General features: G+C 46.6%; 1 protein-coding gene across 4 annotated transcripts; it reads right to left on the bottom strand.

Moving 5' to 3' along the window:
* Nucleotides 1-1,986: 1,986 nt before the first annotated feature.
* On the bottom strand, nucleotides 1,987-23,531 carry Nudt9 (nudix hydrolase 9). Of its 4 annotated transcripts, XM_060381059.1 has the most exons (9): nucleotides 20,801-20,919; nucleotides 19,741-20,234; nucleotides 16,432-16,671; nucleotides 11,801-11,896; nucleotides 10,513-10,599; nucleotides 9,372-9,483; nucleotides 7,659-7,805; nucleotides 6,063-6,147; nucleotides 1,987-2,414 (listed from the first exon to the last, which is right to left on the bottom strand). In XM_060381059.1, exons 3-9 carry the CDS (start codon nucleotides 16,626-16,628, stop codon nucleotides 2,236-2,238), a joined length of 903 nt encoding a protein of 300 aa, XP_060237042.1. In that variant the 5' UTR covers nucleotides 16,629-16,671; nucleotides 19,741-20,234; nucleotides 20,801-20,919; the 3' UTR covers nucleotides 1,987-2,235. The 4 variants fall into 4 exon arrangements, with proteins under 4 accessions (XP_060237042.1, XP_060237040.1, XP_060237039.1 ...); XM_060381057.1 differs by lacking the exons at nucleotides 19,741-20,234; nucleotides 20,801-20,919 and adding an exon at nucleotides 23,239-23,531; XM_060381056.1 differs by lacking the exons at nucleotides 19,741-20,234; nucleotides 20,801-20,919 and adding an exon at nucleotides 19,493-19,684.
* Between the last annotated feature and the right edge of the window lie 223 nt (nucleotides 23,532-23,754).

Genomic DNA, 23,754 nt, shown 5'->3' with positions numbered 1-23,754 from the left:
GCACCACAATATAATAAAATGCAATTTTATTTAGTAAAACTCCAGAAATATCTTAGAATATGTATCACACAGAAGTTCTATATATTTAAATCATCACTTTAAACCACAGTAGCCTTGCAAAATAGCTAGAATTTTTACATTCCCTCTTTTGTTTTTGTTGCTGTTTTTTTAAGACAGGATTTTCCTGTGTATTCTTGGCTGTCCTGGACTTGCTTTGTCGACCAGGCTGGGCTCGAACTCACAGAGATTCACCTGCCTCTGCCTCTACCTTCCTGAGTGCTGGGATCACAGGCATGTGCAACTGTGCCTGGTTTCAAGTTCCCTCTATCTACCACACTTTTAGTTTCTATGGTATAATGACATTAAGTAACTAAAGTGAGGAATAATATATCTGAAAGGTTTTTCAAAAGCTCAAGAGTGCCTATGTCAGATGAACATGGACTGCTGCCATCATCCTAAGATTAAAAAATTATGAAATAAACTAACTATCTTTGGCCCAATATTATGCATAATTTCAATAGCACTATACAATTAGATAGAGCCTTTAGATTCTGTGCACTATCGTGGCTCATGTAAGCCCAGCTCATGTGACATCACGATATATAGTCCGTGTAATAGCCTCCTTGAGGAACAGCTCATGATAAAGACAAGAGTCAAAGGCAGAGTACACTCTGGGACCAAATCCTAGTTCTGCCCCTGGGGGAGAAGATCTGAGCAATCCCTCTCCACATGACTTCTCCCGTGAAATCCCTGAGGATGGAGTGACACTAAGAGTGATCCGGTGTTCCTACTGGTTCTACCAGTGACTGTCAGAGAAGAAAACATTCCCCACGCCAAACATGAGCAAGTATAAGGGTTGGGGGTACATGACAGCACACACACACACACACACACACACACACACACACACACATATACAGGCGATGGGGACAGGGACAGACAGAGATGGACCACACACACACACACACACACACACACACACAGACAGGCGATGGGGACGGGGACAGACGGAGATGGACCACACACACACACACACACACTCACAGACAGGCGATGGTGACAGGACAGAGATGGACCACACACATACAGGCGATGGGGACGAGGACAGACGGAGATGGACCCCACACACACACACACACACACACACACAGGACAGGGACAGACGACCTCCAGTGACTAGGGGTGGAGTCTAAGGGTCTGCATCTTGTCCACTGCTGCAGGTGGCGCTGGGTTCTGTCCAGGTCACCTGCTCCGTGCTCTCTGCAGGTTCGAATGGAGTCTCTCTGTCGTGTACACCCTGGAGAAGGTTCTGTGAACCATCAGACATCTGTTGTCAGAAATCTGTTCTCTATGACCATCTGCACTAAATAAAGTTCTCACTAAAACAGAAAGGCTTCCTGCTGACTAATCCCCGTGTCTATTCTTTGTCATACAGTACATACAATCCAGTGAAATCTCTACAGATTTCTAATTTACCTGGGCATATTTTTAAAATTTAGGTATCCTAAAAATGAGAATATGGATTTCTATTCATTGATTTTTATCTTTTACTACAAGAGTAACTGAGACACAGTGAGACTCTGCCTCAAAATAAGTAAATGGGTAAATGAATAGATGGATGAAAAAAATGAATGAATGAATGAATGATGGGATAACTGAAATTCCATTGTAAAATTGGTAACTTGGCCTGGAGAGATGGCTGAGCAGTTCAGAGCATTGGCTGCTCTTCCAGGACAGGGGTTTGATTCCCAGGACCTACATGGCAGCTCACCACCATCTGAAAATCTAGTTCCGGGAGATCTGATGCCCTCTTCTGGCCTCCTCAGGCACGGCAGGCACACGACCATGAAGCAAACAGATAAAAGGAAAATCGGGTTGGCACTAACTGCACAGGCGAGGTGGCACCCTCCAGGAGAAGTCCAGTTCAGCAGGACATCGCTCACCAGACGGACGGGGGAAGCTAACAGGAAGAACTGGAAACACAAGTCACCACCAGCTGGGTTTTATTTTTATTGTAACTACAATTCTTCAAAGAACATTAGCTATTTAAATTTGGTTCAGTCATGCTTAAATACATACAAAATCGGACAGTCTCTAATCCCTTAGAGAAGAAAGCTGAGAAGTCAGTGTTCCTCTTCATTGTATCAGTCATTTTACCTCAGTGCAAACACTTCCCGGTGGCCTTTGTGAGTGTAAGTTCCGGGACACTGCTGGCCTCTGGCTTGCAGGGACAAGCTACAGCCCATGGCTGCCAGCAGCAGAGTCCTCACTCCAGTGTGCATCCCGCTTCTCGGCCACAAGCTTGATGAACTGGGAGTGGCTGGCATAGAGCTTGAGCTGGTCGCTGATGTCCACCCACTTGACCTTCCCCGCGTCGTCCCCAGCCTCCAGGGTGAGCTTGTCCATGGTCTCCCCTGTTTCCAAAGACAGATCAGAGAAGGGACCGTTATTCCGTTTCTCTCATGTAACTCTGTACCTTCAAGTAGCCTTACTAAAAATAAGACTAGATCACTGTAATGACAACTCTGGAATTCTGGGTTCTTTAAAAACACAGCATTGTAAGAATGTGTTTTCATTTTGATCCCAGGTGTGAGACAGGGGGCCACTTCACGGCAGCTGACTATGATTTGCCTCGTGGTGTGACGTTTGGAATTCTGGGAACTTTTCAGAGAGTACATAAATGCTAGAGGCATGGGGGGTCGTTAGTCGTGGTTCGTGCACAAGGAAGAAACAAAGAGTAGAAATGAGATATCCTGATGGTGAAGATCAAGGAACTTGACACCCCTAATCAGCAGGAAGTGTCTAGCGACAGTGTCTCCACATTTCCAATCACTTATTCAGGGATCTCCTTCTTTTCCTCTTATCCTTTTTTCTCTCTTATCTTGTGTTGGGGGTTGAAGGGTGGAAGAAAGAAGAACCCACAAAGTAGTAAAAGACCAGCTACAAATCATCATTGTTATTAGGTGGCCAAAGAATTAAAAAACAATATTCCCAAGTGCTTGAACTTTAACTGACTAAATATTAGATGAAAGTATCAATAAGAAAGCTTTTCTCTTTTAGGACTATTTCACTTTAGACAGACAGAGAGAGAGACAGAAACCCTTTTCAAAACTAAGTTCCAGAAGGGTTACAGAGTTAAATATAAAACACCTAAAAAGCAAATTTATAATTCATTTTGTAGTTTTAAGTTATATAAATGGATGTCAAACCAGAAACTATAATTCAATATATTTATAATTATATTTATACATTTATAAAGGTCATTGTTGCTGGAAATGTACATGGCTATTTCTACAGGACAGACTGACAGTGTTTACCCAGTGCTTTGGAAAATGAATGCTCTCTGAGGAGCATTTAGTCAATAGCTGTCAGGAAGCCTTATGTACTGGTGTTCCAGGCACAGGAGATACAGGGAGTTTACAGGGCTGCACTTGAGCTCAGCGGTCAGTGCCTGCCTAGCAAACTTGAAGCGCTGGTAAAATCCTGATGGCTGAAAACAAAAGTTTCAGTAAACAACGCATGATGGCTTAGAGCAGCAATCCCGGAGTCCCAGAGCACTGAGGCAAAGTATTCTCATTAGCTCAGAGCCAGCCTGGGCTACATGATAGACTGTCTCAAAAAAATTATCCAAAGGAAAAAGAGAATAAACTATTCAAGGCAACATATGCATTTACACAAGTATATAAACATTCACTATTACATGCTATATTCTTTAATTTTTACTTCTTTTTATGTGTATGGGTGTTTTGCCTGCATGTATGTCTGTGTAGCACACGTGTGCCAGGTGCTGGACGAGGCCAGAAGAGACCACTGGATACCCTGGAATTGCAGTTACAGATACTCATAAGCCACATGAGGGTACCGGGAACTGAACCTGGGTCCTCGAGATGAGGGGCCAGTGCTCTTAACTGCCGTGCCATTGCACCCATATCTCATCTTAAAATTGGGCAGAATCAAACTTTTCACCTTTATGACACGGGTTAAAGAACGGACAGTGACATAGAGTGCCACAGTCACTAAATACGGAGGTGACTGAGCCTGACACAGCAGTCCCTAACTGTAATCTCAGTGTCTGGGAGTCAAAGCAGAGGGACTACTACCCATGAGTTCAGGGCCAGCCTGGGCAATCTAGTGAGCTCAGGACAGCCTAGGCTATGTGGCAAGACTATCTCAAAAAACAAAACAAAAACCCAAAGAAACAAACAGTAACTGAAGCTGGTGGAGGCTGCCATCAAGCTGTGCTCAGAATATCGTTTTAAGTGAAACATCAAGCAATGAAACAGAATGCAGATTGAGCACTTCTTAATCTCTTCATTTGTGAAGCTACACAAAGTTTAAAGGAAGCTAACTAAGGGTTGTGGTTTTAATTTCTTCTTTATGTCCTCTATTCTCTAAATAAGTTTCAATTACTTTACCTATGCAAAAATCACCATTAAAGTAAGACAGCAAAAGTCCTCAGAAGACAGTGTTTGGCAGCAGGCGCTAAGTGCCAGTGCCAGCCCCCACGGCAGCCCCCACACGTTCACAGCTTGAGGGCACAGCTGGTGTGGCGCTACCACGTCTGTTACCTCAGGACAGTCCTCTGGCATCCCGTGTTACACCTGAACTACTAACATCTAGACTTCCTTTTATTCCTCACTTGTTACATCACACAAAACTTTAATATTTAAAGATGGGGCGTTCAACAGCCACCTCTCTCACTCTGACAAGAAGAAAGTTGAACAGAAAAGTCCTCAGATCCAGCAAAGAACATGGGTCATGGCACACACCAACACCCTGGGTAGAAAATCCCCTCTCTCAGCAGTGAGAACTGCAACTGTCTGAAATACGACGCTCACTGCCCTCAGGTACAATCATTTTACCAACAAGGGATTTGACGGAAGGAAGGAAGGACGCACCTTAGGTCTTCTCAAAAGTCTCTTGGGGATGCCCAAAATAAATGCAACCAGACTCTTGCCAGATAGACACAAAGTCTTCACAGCTCTACTTGCCTTAAGTTTTTTTGTTAGATTAGCTGTGGCCAATCCATACAGGCAAAGCAAACACCTTGGAATTTATGAGCAGAGTTTTCTTTCTACAGAGAAAGAAAGTTCAGCAACCTATCAGGGATAGAACCCATCTTTGCTCTTTGGAGGAAAGGTCATTTGTTTTCAGTCTCATGGATAAATAATGAACTGTGCCCAGTTAAGCTGGGGAAACCCATTCTGGACTCCATTTGCACATGTCTCTAAGTTCTTGCCCTAAGAGATGAACTCCGCATCTCTCTGGAACTGCTGCAGAGAGAACGGAAACTTGCTGGAGTTTCCAGGAAAGGCGGAGTGGAAGGAGACCACCCTCTGGGTGCGCAGAGAAGGAGCGCTGGTCCAGGACAAGCGACTAGCACAGACTGGGAGCTCAGCAAAGAGCCAGCACAGGAAGTTCTCCAGAGGGCCTCGGTTCACCACCACCAAATGCTCAGGACACCGCCCAGCTCCGCAGAGCGCTCTGCGGGGAGCTGATGCGGAGCTCCCAACCACTGCAGACAGTGGTCCCTGTCGGCTATACTAACAGACTGTCTCTCCCAATAAATCCTAAAACCTGGAGATCAGGAAAAGCATGTGCTCGACCATACTGCTTATTACAAACGTGGCGAGCCCAAGGCCCAGCACCAGGATCATCAGCCGACGGCACAAATGTAAACACCATTTCTTACCTCATCACCAAGCTGCCCCACCAAATGCTCACCTGCTTTTGCTTTCCTTCACACAAAGTTACTCATGGTTTAATATTCGTATTAAATAATTGCCGGGTTTAAACTGTATTATTTTAGCCTATAAATCTAGGCTTCATATGTCATCGACGGATTAAAGACATTTCAGTCACTCCGGATAAACTTCGCAGGCTTTGTTCTCAGCATTCTTTAAATACAAGCAACTTGACTTGCAGAGACGCACAACGCTAAACTCAAACAGTTAGTTGGTTGAAAAGGCTCTACTCTGGACCTGAGGAGACCCTACTAGACAGCTCGGCTTCAGCCGGTCCTGCAGTTCTAGTCAGCGCAACATCGGTAAGAACAAAATCACCTGTTTCATCGTGGTAGTTGACAGCTTCCGTCTCCATCCACGCGTTGTCAGTGTTCCGCGGATCATCAACGTAGCCCTTGTATATCTGTTTGCAAAGGCGGAAGAGAACAGTAGTCTAGGGTGAGTGTGGGGGAGCAGAGGGGCGGCCTTCCTTCCCTGGTTCTTGTTAAGAACACTGCTGCTCACCTAACACTACTCAACTGGACATCTGAAAATGGTGAAGATTTTATGTCAGATTATATCTTTTTACCCTCCAAGAAATGCTTACAAAGAAATGTAAATAGCATAGAACCTTAACATAGCTTCATAGACTTGTTAACATAGCTTCATTGTCTCAGGGGACAATAGTCTTGTTTGAGGCAGCTTTATGATTCACAAAATGCTCAGTGGCACAGACTGAGTGGGGCGGGGAACGTAGCTCAGGGGGACATGCCTCGAGTGCTGGAGTCCCAAGTTCAACAGCACCAAGGGAACACTGGGAATAGTCAACCTACTTCTAGAGTCAATGTACTTCTAGAAAGGTTCTATATTAGAAGCATTTTTCTATTTCAGTAATCACTGTGTTTCCAACTTCACACATTGAAAGGCTTATTATTCTTGATAAACCTAAAGAATACATAGACAAATCTAGAAGTTGAAATGTAAAGCTTATTAATGCCAGAAGAAATCTAGTCATCCAACACAAATGTAAGACCATGCTGACAGCAGAAACAAAAACACACGTCTCCTGAGGAGGAAGGAGGACAGAGGAGGAAATTAGGAGAGCCAGCAGGGGACTGGAGAGCTTAGTCAGTAAGGAAAATGCTGGGCAAACACAGGGAGACCTGAGGATCCCTGCGGCTTGCTGACCTGTCAACCAGACCTAACCAGTGAACCTCTGTCCCAAAGAGTGCAGTAAAGCGCACCTGATCAACAACACCTCAAGAATGTTCTTCCTCCTACAAACACATGCACACACATGCACACATAACACGCCCTCACATGTGCACATTCACACACACACACAGACATTTGAGGATATCCCAGGTTACATAGCAAATATTTAACCAATCTGAGCAGTGTGTCTTACAACCCCTTAAAAGAAAAACAAATTTAAGGGCTGGAGAGATGGCTCAGAGGTTAAGAGCACTGGCTGTACATCCAAAGTTCCTGAGTTGAGTTCCTAGCAACCACATGGTGGCTCAAAACCATCTATAGTGAGATCCAGTACCCTCTTCTGACATGCAGGCAGAATACTATATAATTAATTAATTATTTAAAAAAACAAATGTAAGAGAGCCAATTCTGAAACAAAAACAAAGCAATCCAAACGACAGTCAAACATTGTTGATGCCCCATGCTTTCTGTGATATTTTCTTTCACTAACACAGAGTCTAGAGACAATATAGACAATATAGACATAAACCTTAAATGGTTAGCAATCAAAACAAACAAACAAACAAAACAAAACAAAAAACCTTGCATAACAAATCTGAAATGTGAAGGGCCTGTCACAGCACGCTGAATGTACGTCAACAAAGAGTTCTGTCTAATGGATTCTCAGCGTGTAAGAAATGTGTCGCAGCCTTCCAGGCCGGAGCCCCGGGACCTCCTCACCACAAGATGCTCCTGGCTGAAGAGTGCATGCAGCTTCTCCTCGATCTCCCTCTTCTCCGCGCTGGACTTCTGTAAGGAGTTGAGGGCTTCCTCTCCAAACTCCCTTTTCAGCGTGGCACTGATCTTCTCTCCGGGGTCCACCATGCCCTACAGTCACGTGTAAGCAGGGGTAAGCGTTTGGCGCACTCAGCATACACTCACTGGGTCATACAATAGACGTGTAGTTCCGTAGTTGCCCGTAAGAGCTATCTGCACCCTCAGGGAGCAGCGCCTCTTACACCCTTTGTTTCCAGCAGAAGCAGCCAAGAAAGGCTGGCATACACCGGCCACAGCAACTGGGCCAGGCAAAGTCACTTCTTGAGACTTTCCCAACTCAAGCTACGAGGCCTGGAGGCTGGAAAACAGCACAGTGACTCTTCCCACATCAGTTAGTTCATTCCAGCACAGCTTCTTCAGTGTTTGCAGAACGCCCCGTGAACAAACACACCCTTCTGGGTACTGCTGCACCTGCCATTAGCTCGTCCAAGTGCTTCTCCCAGAACCCTCCAGTTTCCCCACAGAAACTCCCTCCCTCCCTGCACAACATCATTAGAAAGCACTCCCTCCCTCCCTTCTCAATGTCACCATCCCCCGAAGGCCTATCAATCTAGCTGTAGCTAAGATTGCAAACCACCAGTCACTTTTTACTCCCTGTCCTGCATCCACTAACACAAAATACATCTAACTTATTCATCTATGACATTCTCTGCCTGCTTTACTGGAATGTTGCTCTGTCACACCTCAATGTCTACAATATTAACTGGCGAAGGTACGAAGGCACGAGGTCAACAGCCCTCAAAGTCTGTCAATGACAATAGCTGCTTCCTTGACCAGAATTTCAGATGACAAGAGAAATGAGGAAATTGCTCTTGTGTTACTGCACACAGCATCCGAGAAGCAGGGTGAGTTGGCACATAGTAACCAGCCTAAACCTGGGTCCGAGTCAGCTGGAGTCCTTAACTCCACTCCACTTTACCCTATACAGCAGGATAGCTGTAAAGTCTCCCCTCACATCACATACCTCCATCTCACAAGAGGCACAAACGACAATACCTCTACCATACACAGCACATATTTTAAAGGTCACTTCACTACATCAGTGGCGCTCTTCCTGATGCTGACATGGAACTACAAGGAAAAGTCTGTAACAGGTGCTATCTTTTTATTATGTTTAAAAATTGTAAAGGAATTCAATAAAGAACACTAAGCATAGGAAACTAGTGTAGAGTAGGGGACTGAGACAACCTTACCTAACGTGTGCCAGCCATATGGCAAGTCTTCCTAGGCTTTCTCTCTGAGGTAAACACGGCTACCTTCGTTTAAAGACAAGAGCCTGGACCATCACCAGTGGGGAGCACACAAGCAGATGAGCCTCGAGCTAGCCAAAAGTTTGTGTCCTCTCCAAGGATGCTAGAATCGTACTTGACTTCTAAAAGCCTTACATCGGCCCAAACGTGGGGACAAGGAGACCCCATGGTTGTGACAAGTGCAGTGAGTAGAGACAGAGTAGCCTTGGCACACACCGGAGCCTCCCAGTGAAGGAGCAACAGGCAGTGACAGCAGCAGCAGACACGGGCACGCTAACCCCTGTGGGCACCCTAACCCCGAGGGCACCCTAACCCCCGAGGGCACACTAAACCCTGTGGGCACACTTACCCCTGTGGGCACACTTACCCCAGGGATTGCCCACTCGCCACAGTCTTTCCTTTTTATTGCAACAAACTGCAAGATGCACTTCCCGGAAACCGGATGTGTGATTTTATTCCCGTGCTCATCCCTCTTCCACCTGTGAGTGGGACAGAAAGCAGCAGAGGTTCTAGTTCACACCCATGCGACATCATAAGATGTTTTCGCGATAACAAAGTACTCATCTACCTAACAGAACTGTTTTTACTTGTTTTGTTTTTCATTAGTGTTTTTTAATCACTTTACAACCTGATCTCCCCCTTCTCACCTCTCCCCCAGTTCCACCTTCAGCCCCTCTCCCCCGCCCCTTCTCCTCTGAGAACATCACGCCGTTCCTCCAGCTGCCTCACGCGTCCTATGTTTGGTAAGTCTCTTTCGTCAGCAGGCGGCACTGGCCTGCATCATCTAAGCTTGTCTGAGCACCCTGTGTGACCGGCACACAGGAGGAAGTTCAGGACGTCAGCAGTGCTGAGGAATGCGAGAGTGTACTTGATCGTATTCTGTGGGTTTTGTTTCCTATTTCCAACCTTGCAAAGGAAGCCACAGCTCTTCAATGACCAAACCTTAATCCTTAAAGTTTTTTACATCCTCTAACATACCCCCTCGGTGCAGAAAAAACAAACAAAAAGACACGTTCAAGAAATATCTGCCAGGTGTGTCCAAACTTTTGACACTACAACATGACTTTGTCATTTATAAAGTTCATGCTTGAGAAACGGGCTCTCAAGTTAGAAAAAAAACAAACCAAACAAGAAAAACCCTCATGTTTTAAGTTAAGGGTGTCCCGCTGTGCTGGTCATAATCACGGGCACAGTATGCAGCTTGCAGCAGAAATCTGCATGTACCTGGTAGATAATGCCCCGATTCCACCCTCAATATAAACCACAGCTGGATTAACTTACTCACTGATTGATTGAGATTTTGAGACAGGCCTCAAGTTCACAGAAAATCCTCCTGTCTCAATCTCCCATGTATGGAGATTACAGGCATAAGCCACAATACCTAGCTGAACCCACAGCTTTGTATGTTCAATACTACACACAAACACACACACACTAACGTTTGTATTTCTCTGATCACTTAAAAACAGAGTGAGTTCTCTTCGCTACTGAAACATCTCAGTTTTTACCTGGTTATGATGGGGTCTGCAGCATGGTTTGGGCCCCATCTCCCCAAAAGACCCCGGCCAACCAGTCCTGTCCTCCCTGCCGGATTTCTAGGGAAGAAGAAAATAAAAGACCACCAATAGCATGCAATCAACTGGATGTGGTCATTTTTAAAATCTAGCAGGCTACAACACACATGTCCACACATCTGGATATATGACACATGTCTACATGTGGGTACGCATGTGTGCAGGCACGTGGCTGACATCTGGCCTGAGGGGGTCTTCATCAACAGCCCTCCAGTTTATTGAGGGAGGCCAGCCAGCCAGTCTCAGGTAGCCCCTCTGGGCACTTACTCCAGTATACCCTGTCTCTGCTCCTCTCTTGGGCCCGGCTCTCATGTGGGCTCTGGAGGTACAAGTTCCTGTCTTTAACCTGCACAAGAACTTTACCCACAAAGCCACCTTCCCAGCCCCTAAATCACTTCTGAATCTAGTTTACAACCAGAAGAAACTGTCGGCAGAGCGCACCCACACTCACGCCCCATGCCTGTACTGCTGTTGAAGCAGAATTGACTTCTTACATTGCTTTGTACCAAATTCACAGGCATTTTATTAAAAAGTCACCTGGCCAACTGACAATACCTTTTAAAGTCACAGGACAGGAAAGGACAGGAACAGGAGATGCGCAAAAAGAGCCTTGAAGTAAACGTTCCTGGGTTTTACTTGTTTTTTGAATTACATCTTATTCAGTGTATGTGCGCGAATACGTGCACTCGAGTGTGAGTGTGTGTGTGTGTGTGTGTGTGTGTGTGTGTGTGTGCGCACGTGCATGCAGGTAGAGATCAGGACACAACCCACAGCCGTCAATCTCTCCTTCCACCACGTGAGCCCCAGGGATCCACGAGGTGGTCAGCCTTGGAGCACAGCTTACCCCCTGAGCAAGCTTACCCCCGGCAAAGCTTTGTTTTTAGTCTTCTATGTCTTACATATTTGGATAAATTCTTATTTTAAGCCATTAGCTCATTTAATAAATAACCATTGAAAACATAAATTTTTATAATTTATTCAATTATTCCAACCTTCAAGTTACAATTACGAAACAATACATTTAAATCCTGTCTCTAGCACTTACTAGTTGTATGTAAATTCTTTCCAAATCTCTATTAAATGGAACTAAAAATATATGGACACATACACACAGAGTTCTGTGGAAATTTAGTTACTGCACATACTTAAATTCCGCACCACGTCTGGCACTGACAATTATACTGAGAATGCCAACCGCCCCTTCCTTAATCCCAGCACCTACCTGGGTCTTCCGTTTTCAATCTCATACAGGCCATTCTGACTCTTTCTCTCAACATGCCCGTCCTTTTCATTAAATTTGGGAGAAAAGTTGCTTTCACTGCAGTAAGAATGACAATGCAAACAAAATAATGACTAAATATCCCTGCAGCTTAACGGTCTAACCATTATTCATCATGAACAGTGTTTGAAGCAGTGGACATCTTAAGAGTGAGCTCTGATTTACAACCATCTCATTCAATGAAAACAGGCTCTTGGGGCAAGGGCCCCTTTTAGTCAAAGCAGAAAAGGATGTAGTACTATGCGCCTTATTGCAGCTCTTAAAAGAAAGAAGGGAGCCCTCCCACATGAGTGAAATGTCTGCATTAGACCAGCAACACAGAACCGTCTGTGGGCACACTAGCAACTGATGCCTCCCAAGAGAATCCAAACACAAGATTCCTTCTGAACACTAGCTCTCTCTACTGTTTCAGAGTAACATTAATTGCTTTACTTTAATGTATATTGGTTCATACTGTCAAAAATACTGACCTTATCAAAGCTGATAAAGGATGGTTTCATCTAGCAACTATACAATAAACATGACACATATTTAAAAAGACATAGTCATGCAGACATGCCGGAGAGCCGACCTGAGCCACACATGCTTACTGGGCCTCACCTGTGCCCTTTGGGGAGTGTGTGCCGCAGTCATGCCTCCCCTCAGCGGAAGCACTTTGTAAATAAACAGTAGTTTAGAATTTACAAATAGGCCAGCTCTGGGAAGCAGAGGCAGGAGGATCTCTGAGTTCATCCTGGTCACAGAGTGAATGCCAGGACAGCCAGGGCTACAGAGAGAAACCCTGTCTCAAAAAAACAAAAAAGAAAACAAAAAAAAAACAAAAAACAAACAAAAAAACATGCAAATAAATTAAAACAAGAGCAAAACCAGAGCCAGACCCAGAGCCCACACAACACAATGAACTTCTAAACAGTCAGAACAGACATCCAGAAGCTGAGGTTGTACATTATACTTTCTGTACCAAACACATTCTTTTGCACTTTATCCACCACAAAAAAAAAATCCATGAAAATTAGAACTAGAAAAACCCAGCCTTGTATCGTCTTCCGTAACTCCTGTCCACCTGCACGCAGTCTTTCCTCAAACCCTTAACTCTTCAGCCTTCCTCGTTCTCTTCCTGCACACTGCCCCACAGGCACATCTGTTCACATGATGCACACTGCTTGCTGGGTTCTGCATGAGGGACGCTTGGGGCCCTGGGCCTCCCAGACTGTGTGACAGCACTTCAGCAAAGAGTTCAGAGGGCAAACTTGGGCATCAGGTGAGATAAAGTCCAAGTTACACACCACAGCCATCAGCAAACAGGGGCTCCCTTTTCTGTCTTCCTGACAGTCACTGGACACACTATGGGTACAGAGTGGCCATCTGACACAGTCGAAAACTGTGATGGTGAAGTCAGTCATTAGCATTCACGTCTTCTCACACATCTGCCACCTCTTTACATGGGCAACTTTCGAAATTCTTTTTTCTAGCCCTGGTTTCTTTTTCCCCAAGACAGGATTTCTCTGTGTAGCCCTGGCTATCCTGGTCTCACTCTGTAGACCAGGCCAGCCTTGAACTCACAGAGATATGCCTGCATCTGCTGCCTAAGTGCTGTCCAGCTCTTTATAAAATATGCACTAACGTACCGTGAACAGTAACCCCGCTGTGATATAACACAGCGGAACCTGCTCTCCACACAGAGCTGCATGCGGGAGCTGCTGGGTGTGCAGTCCCCAACTCAAGCTTCCTGATACCCACTTCAACCAACTAGTTTGACTGTTGTTGTTAGAAGTGCTGGGGGGAAACGGAGTGTGCGTGTGCGTGTGCGTGTGTGTGTGCGTGTACGTGTGTGTGTGTGTGTGTGTGTGTGTGTGTGTGTGTGTGGAGAGCGGAGTCAATTCTCACACATTGTTTCTCAACTAGGCCTCTCACTGGCCTGGAACTGGACAGACATGCCAGGCTGCTGGCCAAGCTCCAGGCCCCACACCTCCCTCCCCAGCACTAGGCAAGCCAACGCTGCCCTCCTGGCTTCTTACACTGGTGCTGGGGCCCAAATATGCTCACAGCAAGAACAGCTGGGCCCACTGAGCATCTCCCAAGCCTAAAATGTCAGACCAACATACGGTCATTGTCTTTCTGTGTTTTTTTCTGTAACTTGTAATCTGCTTCCCAGATTACAAGGATTAAAAACAAAGTCTGTAAAAATGTCATGTAGTGACTAGCTCGTCGGTAATTCATTAAAAGGAAAACATCATCACTGCATGCTCCCAGTATTATAGACCCTAAAGCCCTTGGTCTCCAGGAGGCTGAGGCAGCATGGAGGTTCCCGGAGTATGGGAACAGAACAAGGGAGTGGGCGCAGCCTGCTCAATGGGCACTGAGGTGTCCTTGCCCAGGATTAAGGTTCTGGGGCTACGGCACTCTTCAGAGAAGTTACAGATTATGTCCGAATAGTCTGTACCAGCGTGGAGAGGCGAGGCTCAGATGGGAAGCACGTGCAAGCACTTACGGAGCTGTTGGATAGGAAGGAGCCCAGATAGGAATGATGAAGGGAAATGTCTGAGATGTGGGGCTGAGAGGTGTCGGGGTAGCTCAGGGGGTAACACCTGTCCGGCCCCAGGTGAAACCAGGCTTACTTAAGATTCTCTCAGGAGTCTACCTCTTTCATTGATATGGTAGCAGGTTCCTAATAACTGCCGAGATAATCAGAGGTGGTTGAGAGTAAACATTACTAGCCCCTTTTATTTTCTGCAACAGCTGTATTTAAGCTGATTCAAATGTATATGTGCATCAAACATCAGTGTGTGCACTCTTATGTTTTTATACACAAATGAAAACATAAACTTAGGCTGACAGTGTACCTCAGTGGTAGAACACATATGCTTAGCAATGCCCAGCACCAAAAAAAGTAATATAAAATAATTAAAATAATCAAATAAGTAATAACTTTTAAAAAATAATTTTTAGGTTGACTTTATGTTATGTGTATGAGTGAGTGCTTTGCCTACATTTATTACATGTGTGCCATGTGGGTGCCTGGTGCCCATCAGAAGAGGGGTCAGACACTCTGAACTGGAGTTAGGAATAACCACTCACAATCACCGTGTGAGTGCTGGGAGCCAAATCCAGGTCCTCCGTAGGAGCAACAAGTGCTCTTAACTACTGAACGCTACAATCCTACTACAGTAGTGTATTTATCACTAGGCAAAACGGGACAATGTTGCTGAAAAGACAGGCAGTTTTGGTGATGTAGGATTAGTTCCAGAGATCTGTCCAGTTCAGTGGCCATAGCTAACACTGTGCTGTATACCTGAAACTTGCTGAAGACAGACCTCATATGTTCTCACTGCAGGAAACCCTAAGCCTAAGCCTAAACCTAAGCCTAAACTTAAACCTAACCCTAACCCTAAGCCTAACCCTAAACCTAAGCCTAACCTATAGCAAAGGCTGTGTTAACCTCCTCACTGTACTGATCACTTCACAGCATACTCGTGGATTAGACCACGGAGCTGCACATCTGAAATACATACAGTTTTTGTATATTATAGCTTAGCCAAGCTGGAAAGAGGATAAAGGGGAATATAAGCATAAAATATGAACATAATCAAAGCACTTTGCCTCTCCTCCCTCCTTCCTATCTTTCTCTCTTTCTCCTATGTTGCAGGATATTTGATCCCATTGTGAACCCCAAAATTGTGAACTGTAAAACCCTGTTTCTTGTTTGGTGTGGTTGAGCCCTAGCACACACCTTTAATCCAACAGCATTCTGTGCACAGGATTTAATAAAGTTAACCCTAGGTCAAGAGACGGAGCAAGAACCCAGCTGACAGGGATTAAAGCGTAGGAGGGACTTGGAGTTGAGGAGATTTAAGGCTGTGGAGAAGAAGAAAGGGCTTTTACTTAAGCTCTGGTTTTATCTTAGGCTTCAGCTCCTCAGCTCCCTGGCTTCTGGGGCCTTGAGCTAGCAAGCCTTCTGCCCTGGATTTTTTTGGCCTTTTCCCCCTGGCTGTCAGCTGAGTTGGTGAGCCTTCTGGGTTTTCTCCATCTGGATGTGAGCTGAGAAGGAAAGTCAGCTGGGTGCTTTCTCTGCCTCTCTGAGCTAGCAGGTTTTCACCAAAGTGTCTGGCTCCTGAGTCCTTATCGGTAAAATGGAGTGGTTGGGATTTTCATTTTTGTAAAACAACATTCCTATCTTTTCGTGCTCCTCATGGGGTTCTGGTACTCTGGGAAAAAACCTGACCATGTTTTCACAAACTCCAACGCCAGACTAGCTGTGCAGGAAACAACAGAGGAGTACAACTGTTAACGGACTAGAACGTGCAAAAACAGGCACCACCAGCTGTCATTATTCTGAAACAAACAGCAGCGATTTCAAACCAAAATAGATTTGCCTCTTAGGCGGGATCCTGACAAAACTTAAGAAAGAATAAACAAGCACAGATTGCTTGGTTCAGGTAAATTCAAGCCAACATTGAAACTGACTTGTAACAATGCCCAGCACAGATTAAAATGGCTTCTCAAGTGTCAAATGGGAGCCTAAAACTCCTGACCTTCCCTGAGTCTCAGACCCCGCCAGCACCCCATCCGCTCACCTGATCTGAGGATCCGCCCACTGGGGCCCCGCCAGGACAGAGACCGCGGTGTACTCCACTGGGTTATAGTCTTGCCACTCCACAAGCCAGCCCACCTTCTCATTCGGAACCTGACTCCGCTCAACTTTTGAGCCTGGGTAAGGAGACGTCCGGGCCTTGTTGTGGGAATTCTCTTTGGCACCATTGGAGCCAGACATGATGGCTGCGTTAAGGTGAACCCCACAGGACGGAAAGGAGTTTCTGAGGAGAAAAAAGAAAAACATCTTAGAGACATTCCGAAGGCGCATGAACTAAAGAACCTAGTTCAAAGAGCTCGAAAGACTTTTCAATTTCAAAAACTTTTAAAAATCAGAAAATTAGGGCTGTAGAGATTGATGACTCAACAGTCACATGTGTGTGTTGCTCATCCAGAGCACACAATTTGATTCCCAACACCTAAGCCAGACAGCTCACCACCACCTATAACTCCAGCTCCAGGATGTCCACAACCTCTGACCTCTGAGGCACCTGCACCCTTGCACATGTGTATACACAACCACACACAAGCATCAAAACAAAACAAATGTTTTTGTGTGTAAGACTGAATGAGCAAGGAAGACCTTTACTTTTCAGAGAATCTACAACTTGGATTTCCAGATCGAAGGCAGCTAAAGCAAGCATGTCATTAAATAGGAAAGGAATGAAAACATACCACTTTTATTTGTTTATGAGGTGGCCTTGCTCACTCAATCTTATACGCAAAAACATATGTGTGAAACAGATACATGTTTTTTAAAAGCAAAAGTTAACAAGGCCCTGTTCTCTATTTTAAAATGAGAGAGAAGTTTCTTGGTTAGGAATAGGGCAAGAGAAAATATCTATTATTCTACTCTATCCCAATCAAGTGCCAAAACTCTTTAAGTGGTCTGGGGTTCTCTGCTCCCTGATTTAGGAAAGACTAAGCAAGAACTGTGCCCACGTGCTACCTGGCCTTTAAGAGGAGACTTACACACCTGCCTGATTACTTTTCTAGGTAGACTTAATTCCTTGAGGAGAACAGTGGGGCTGAGGAGGAACAGCCACTGCCAATCACTGAGGACTGGAGTTCAGATTCCAGTACTTGTAGAATTAAGCCAGGCATCCCACACACACCGGTGACCCCAGCTGAGGGGGAGGGAGGGTTGAGGCAGAAAGGACCCAGCCCCTCCAGAAAAACACAAGCCCCAGGTTCAGGGAAAGAATCTTCCTCAAAACAGTAGGCAAACAGTGAGTGATAAGACACCATCATCTTCCAGGCTCCACACAGATGCTCAGACACACACAACTGCGCACACACATGCATACACACACAAACACAAACACACACACACATACATACACAGACAAAACGCATAAATATTTTTAAAATAAATAATAAAATAAAGTCAGACTGAGCACCTTGCCCGCAGAGAAGAGCTAATCCATCTACACCGGCCCTCCAAAGTGAGACTGTGCTGGCTGCTGGAACAAGAACACTTACTATGTACACACACAGAGCCTAAATTGTTGATATTGCACTACGGAACTGTGCCGGAAATACAACTGGCATAACAGATGAGAATTAGGACACTAATAAAATGCATCTTACAAAGCAAAGACCAGTTCCTAAGACTGGAAAAAAAAAAAGTTGGAAAAAAGGAAGAAATCCAGTAATCCAGTAGCTGCATGTTGCTTCGAACTGAAGAAAATATTGAATGTTGTAATTTTTGAGAGCTAAATGAGCACTTGCAAGCTGCTCTTAAGCCCTGGCACACTGCTCACACATCTGAGCCTCAGCATCCTCGACTTGGAAGTGAGTTGGTGAAAGACTACGGAAGCTAATAGGCTAGCCCGGGCCACACACTCACGGCAGAACCAGAACCCAGACCCAGGCGCTAAACTCTATGAATGCTGTTGCACCTCTGCCTCACTTTTGGGTCACACGAGTGACATGTGAGCACATAAACGAAGCATACAATCATCTCTAGAAATTTAACTTGCCAACAGAACACGCTGGGAAACAGAAACCAGACTTTCTACAGTTTTCACTACTAGGTAAATCACAAACACTAGCTACAAGACTACCATTTCCTGGATTCCCCTTAATTGTTAAGAGTCACAAAAACTGTTTTTAATATACTTTTACTCATTTATTCTTAGAGAATTCTGGAAACACTTATGTCCTTCCCCGTCTTACTAAAATAACGAATAACCACCAAGCAGCTTGGCACTGTTGTGGTAAAAACCAACAGAGAATGCCATTAGTGACTTCCACAGGGCTGGAAACCCCACTGAAGAAGAGGCGTAAAAGGAAGTTAATCCCCAGCCTGGGGGACACTCCGATTGAGGGGTTTTAAGCACTGTCAGGAGGACATGGGGGGGGGGCCTACCAACCTCAGCAGAAGCAATTCTATTTTCAAGCTGTGAGCTTGTACCTGTAATGTCAGTAATTCCATTTTCAAAAGGTGTCATTAACCTGGCTCCTCTTCGGAACGGAAGCTTGGTGAGTCTGCCTCCTGGATACAGTCGTTTGAGGCGCGGGTTGTGCGTGCCTTAAGGAGGAAGGGGCAGCGCCGCTGCTGCAGTCACTTGACCGAAGCAGGCTCACAAAGTTCCCAAGTCACTAGGAAATCAAGTCGCGGCCACCTCGCCCAGCAGAGAACGAAGAGAAAGAGCGAAGTTCCCAGTCTCGCGGCACCTGCGCACACACTTCACTTGCCAGTCTGTCTAAGCAACCAGAAGCCACCAGTCAACGCCTGCCTGCGCTCAGACAGCACAGCCGGCCACTCGGACTAACGGTACAGACGTTTCCATCCCCGTGTTCGGGACCACCCCCAACACGGGGCGGCACACCAAACGCTCCTTCGACTCCCCGGCGACCTAGGAGTTAACGTCGCGGCTTAGCTAGGAGCGCAGACTTAGAGGCCGGGGATCGGGAAGCGTCCCCGCTCTCCGTTTCCCCCAATCCGGGACGCAGCCCCAGCCTCCACCAGAACCTTCGGGAAAGGAAGGTGGGGACCGCGGGTCCACGCGAGCTCCGCGAGCAGCCGAGCAAACGGGGTACCTGGGCGCGGGGATGCCGCGGCAGCCTGACCACCGGACAGTGAGGGACGCGAAGGCCACGGACAGCGACACGGTGGCTACCGCCTGCCCCAGGAAGCGGCCGGCCATCGGCGCCTGGCTCGGGGCCTCGCCTCGAGCCCCGCCGCGAGCCCCGCTCCGGCAGCAGCGGGCACTAGGACCCGGCGGCGCCCGCAGCCCCGCGACGTGCCCGGCGCACGACGGCGCTTTACGGCGGTGCCGCAAACCAACCTGTCCGCCGGCGTCCCCCGTCTGCGCAGGCGCCCTGGAGCGATGGGGGGGGCGAGCGGCTCGGCGCGGAGACCGGGAGCTCTGAGGCTGAGGCGGACGGGACCGTGGTGTGATGTGATGTGTGGGGCCACGTGCTCCCAGGCGAGGAGGGCCGCGCGGGGTCACGTGAGCAATGCGAAGTTACGAGAAGGCGCGGAGTGAGTCGGTGGTGGTTTCCAGAAGCAACTCGCTTAACTTCGAAACTTCCCACGGAGCGGCTTCAGAGACCGCCCGTGAGCAAGACCTGAGCTTTTCGCCGGTCACGTGAGCCTGTCAGTCACGTGGCCCTCTGCCCTCTGGACCCGTTAAGGAGGGACCCTCCAACCCTGGAGCGCAACCCCAGCCCCCTCACTCTACCCTCCGTGGTGCTGTTGGCTCCGACAAGCCTCTTGTCCAGAAGGACGGCTGGCCTCAGGGTCCCTCTTGAACCCCGAGCTGTGAAGTCGGCTCGCAATCTGGGTAATCAACGAAGCAAAGAACGAAGGGCAAAAGTTAGCCGGGTTGAAAGTGGTAAAACCAGTTGCGCAAAGCAGTTTGCCTTGTGGCTTTCTTTCGCTCGCTTGTTAATGAGGCCGATTTTTTAAGTACATCATCAACTTCGGCCTCTGCACTTGAGAAACACACCGTAAGGCGTTGGCAGTTAAAGGCAGATCAGTCAAATACTTCATATCCCGAGAACTGCAGGACCCTTGGGATGGGCGAGAATGAGACCCGACTTTGCTGTGACGCGGATTACAGCCGTTTAGGGCGTTGGCTCCGGGTACTGCACCCCTCAAAATGCACACTTGGGAAAACTCAAAATAGGAGAAATTCCTTTTTTTCCCCTCCACCCCTAACCTAGTCATAGATGGTTAGAGCCCTGAACCAAAGTCAAGACTATAATCATATCTCCTTTCCCTGTGCTTTGGGAGGTATACCTACCCCCTCACAGCGTCCTGGAGATGTGATGGACAGCTCTCTCTGAGGTGTGAGCATTCAGGGAGGTAACTCACCTTGGGCTCCAGCCCCTCCCAGGTCTTACCTCAGCTTGCACCGCTGACTGGTGTTTTGTAAGAGAGATGTTTACTTCTCCTCTGAACAAGTAACAATTAAGAACCCAAGAGTCCCGGTGACAGCCGTCAATACACACCAACACTGTCAATACACACCAACACTTTAGATCATTCCGCACAGTGGTTCGGCCCTCAAACATCTCCACCCTTTTGCTTCATGAAAATAGAATCCAGTTCTTACGGCAGCAGGAATCAATGAACTCTTTCCTGTGGCTTTAACTAGTATCCTCATACAGGCTTATCCTATTTTAAGATTTATTTACTTTTATATGAGTAGTGGTTTCGCCTGAATGTCTGCACACCCCAGGTGCGTAGTGCCCACTTAGACCAGAAAACGAGTTTGGATTCCTTGGAATAGGAGTCACAGGCAGCTGTGAGCCACCTAAAGGTGCTAGGACTTGAACCCAGGTCCTCTGGAAGAGCAGCCAGAGCTTTTAACTGCTAAACGAGCCATCTCCGTAGCCCAGGCATTATTTATCTTTGACAGCTCATTTAGATAGCATTTCTCTTAAAATATTGTTGGCATGAAAAAGCATAGTTCTCACTGCAAAGGGTCTAAATTTCTTCTGGAGTAAAATAACAGTGCCTCTGGCCCCAGGAACACAGGTTTAGATTACCCCAAATATCATGTTCCTTGGCAGGAACAATTTCATTACATTTCTATAGCAATAGAACAAAGAAAATCCTAAATTAAGACACTATATATGTGAATAGAAATATCAAGTAGGTTCAGGTTGGCAAATTAGTAGAATCTCTGATATAGGCTTCAGGTGTTATCTGATCTTCAGGGTGGGTCACAAGGAAGGCAATAAATAGCTGTTTAGATAGATAACCCAAGATAATTTGGCTCAGGACCTACAACATTCCAACTCTCACAGTCATTGACTCCTAATCAGTTAACCACCCTTATAGAATATTAATGTAGTTGTAATTTTTTTCTAGGAACATCAGCTCAGTATGTATTTGAAAGCAGATCCTAGTAGCTTATGAATGTAAATTCCAGCTCTTGGGAATCTGGGCCAGAAGGATCAGAAGTTCAAAGCCAGCCTGGGCTACATAGCAAAACCTTGTCTCAAAAAAAAAAAGAGTCTTTAAAAATCAAATAGCAAATTGGGCATGGTGGTGCCCACATTTAATTCCAGCACTCAAGAGGTGGAGACAGGTGTATCTGCAAATTCAAGGCCAGCCTGGACTACATAGGGAGTTCCAGAACAACCAGAGCTACATAGAGACACTCTGTCTCACAAACATCAGACTAGGGGGAGTGCTCAGTGGCTGGGGTGCAGCTAAGGTACTAGAGGGCTTACCCAGCATGCACAGAGCCCTGGAGATTCATGGTTGTCATCTTAGAGTCCTAGCACTCTGGTGCAGCAGAATCAGAAGTTCAAGATGGTCCTTGACCACAAAGCAAGTGTCAGAAGCTGTACTGCCTCCACCAAAGAGAAGGGAAAAGAAGAGAAGGTAGGAGAAGGACACAAGGCCCAGGATGACAGAGATCCCTGAAGGAGTTTCCTGTGGATGAGTTACTGGTTGAGAAAGAAGTCACTCTCCATTGTAAAAGAAGTGTCTATAGCATTCCTGAGACGGGCAGAGTTGAGCAGAGATGGGCAGATGTGAAGCTGCTAGCCGCTGGACAAGCTGGGAGAGTCCGTGTTAGAGAACCGTATGCCATCCCCTCAGAGACCGGGAAGAGCTTGCTGACACAAGGAAGGTCGACTCCATGAAGCTTTGTGAGCAGGGGTAATATCTGCAGGAGGCTGAGAGAGAGGCCTGGGTGGACGCCAGCAGCTGCTTCCCAGCTTGCCTTTCTTTCCTCCATAGATCCTGTGGGAGATAGCTACTGTAAAACGAAACCTTCCCTACACTTCCTGCAGCCTCGTGGCTCTTAGTGCTCAGTGAGATTACGGTGTGAATTTGCTGTGGGCATCTTGAAAGAACTTGCTGTTTCCCTGGGGAAAGGGTCCAACTTGCTTCACAGGTACTTTCCACTTCCTAGCTTATCCCTGCTGGGATGGAGGGCAATTCGCCTAAAAAGGGGCTTCCTTTTCCGAAGCTATGCCAAGTGGGGTACAAAAAGGAAATTGAGACTTGGAGTATTTGCTTCAAGTCTGTACAGCCTTTCAGAAGATCAGGGGTAAACAGTTTCTACTTGAATAAATCATGGTTGGGTTTACTTTATTTATACATATATCAGACAGGAGAGTGAAACGTTTGAAGTCTTTCTAGATCCTCCTGATGTGAAAAGCCATTAACACCCCCCACAGAGTCAGTCTTCACAAACAAGAGAAGTGACTGGCAGTGGGCGTCTGCTTTTAATCCCAGCAGAATGCAGATGGGCTCTTGAGGCCAGCTGGATTTACACAGCAAAATAAAAATTTTAAAAAAGGGAGGAGGAAGAAAAACTTACCCAAGTCCAACCGAACAGAAGTTATCATGCAGGGTGAGGACACGGCAGTCAGCGTTCCGTGATCTCAGTGAGACAAACGATCTATGGGAAGGCTCAGTTTGGCCCATGCTTCCTCCTGGCTGGGTGGCCCTGTTGCTCTTGGGCGTGTGCCCAGGCAGCACACTGTGCACAGAGCACAATCAAGCTGTTCGCTTCATGGGCAGGGTGTGAGAGAAGACAGGATGGGCCAGGGTTCCAATGCCCCTTGAAGGGCAGGCCACCTCCCAGAGCTTCTGCCATGACTCAGTAGCCCTGCAGTCTGGAGACCAGGCTCGAGCGTGGGCTTCCTGGGGAAGTTCAAAATCCAAACTCGGGCAGAATGAAAAGTGCAGTGACTGGTTTCTGGATGGGTCACTTACTCTCACTTCCCTTCACGGGGTCAAGCAGCTTCCCAGAGGGCTCTCTGCACTGAGGACTTGCCTCCTGCCTCCTGTGTTCCTAAGCTTCCCCCTACAGGTTCTGCTTTTTGGTGAGCTA

This window comes from Meriones unguiculatus, chromosome 3 (genome assembly GCF_030254825.1).
Source record: "Meriones unguiculatus strain TT.TT164.6M chromosome 3, Bangor_MerUng_6.1, whole genome shotgun sequence".
NCBI classification, from domain to species: Eukaryota; Metazoa; Chordata; class Mammalia; order Rodentia; family Muridae; genus Meriones; species Meriones unguiculatus.
This window is presented reverse-complemented; position numbering and strand designations above follow the sequence as displayed.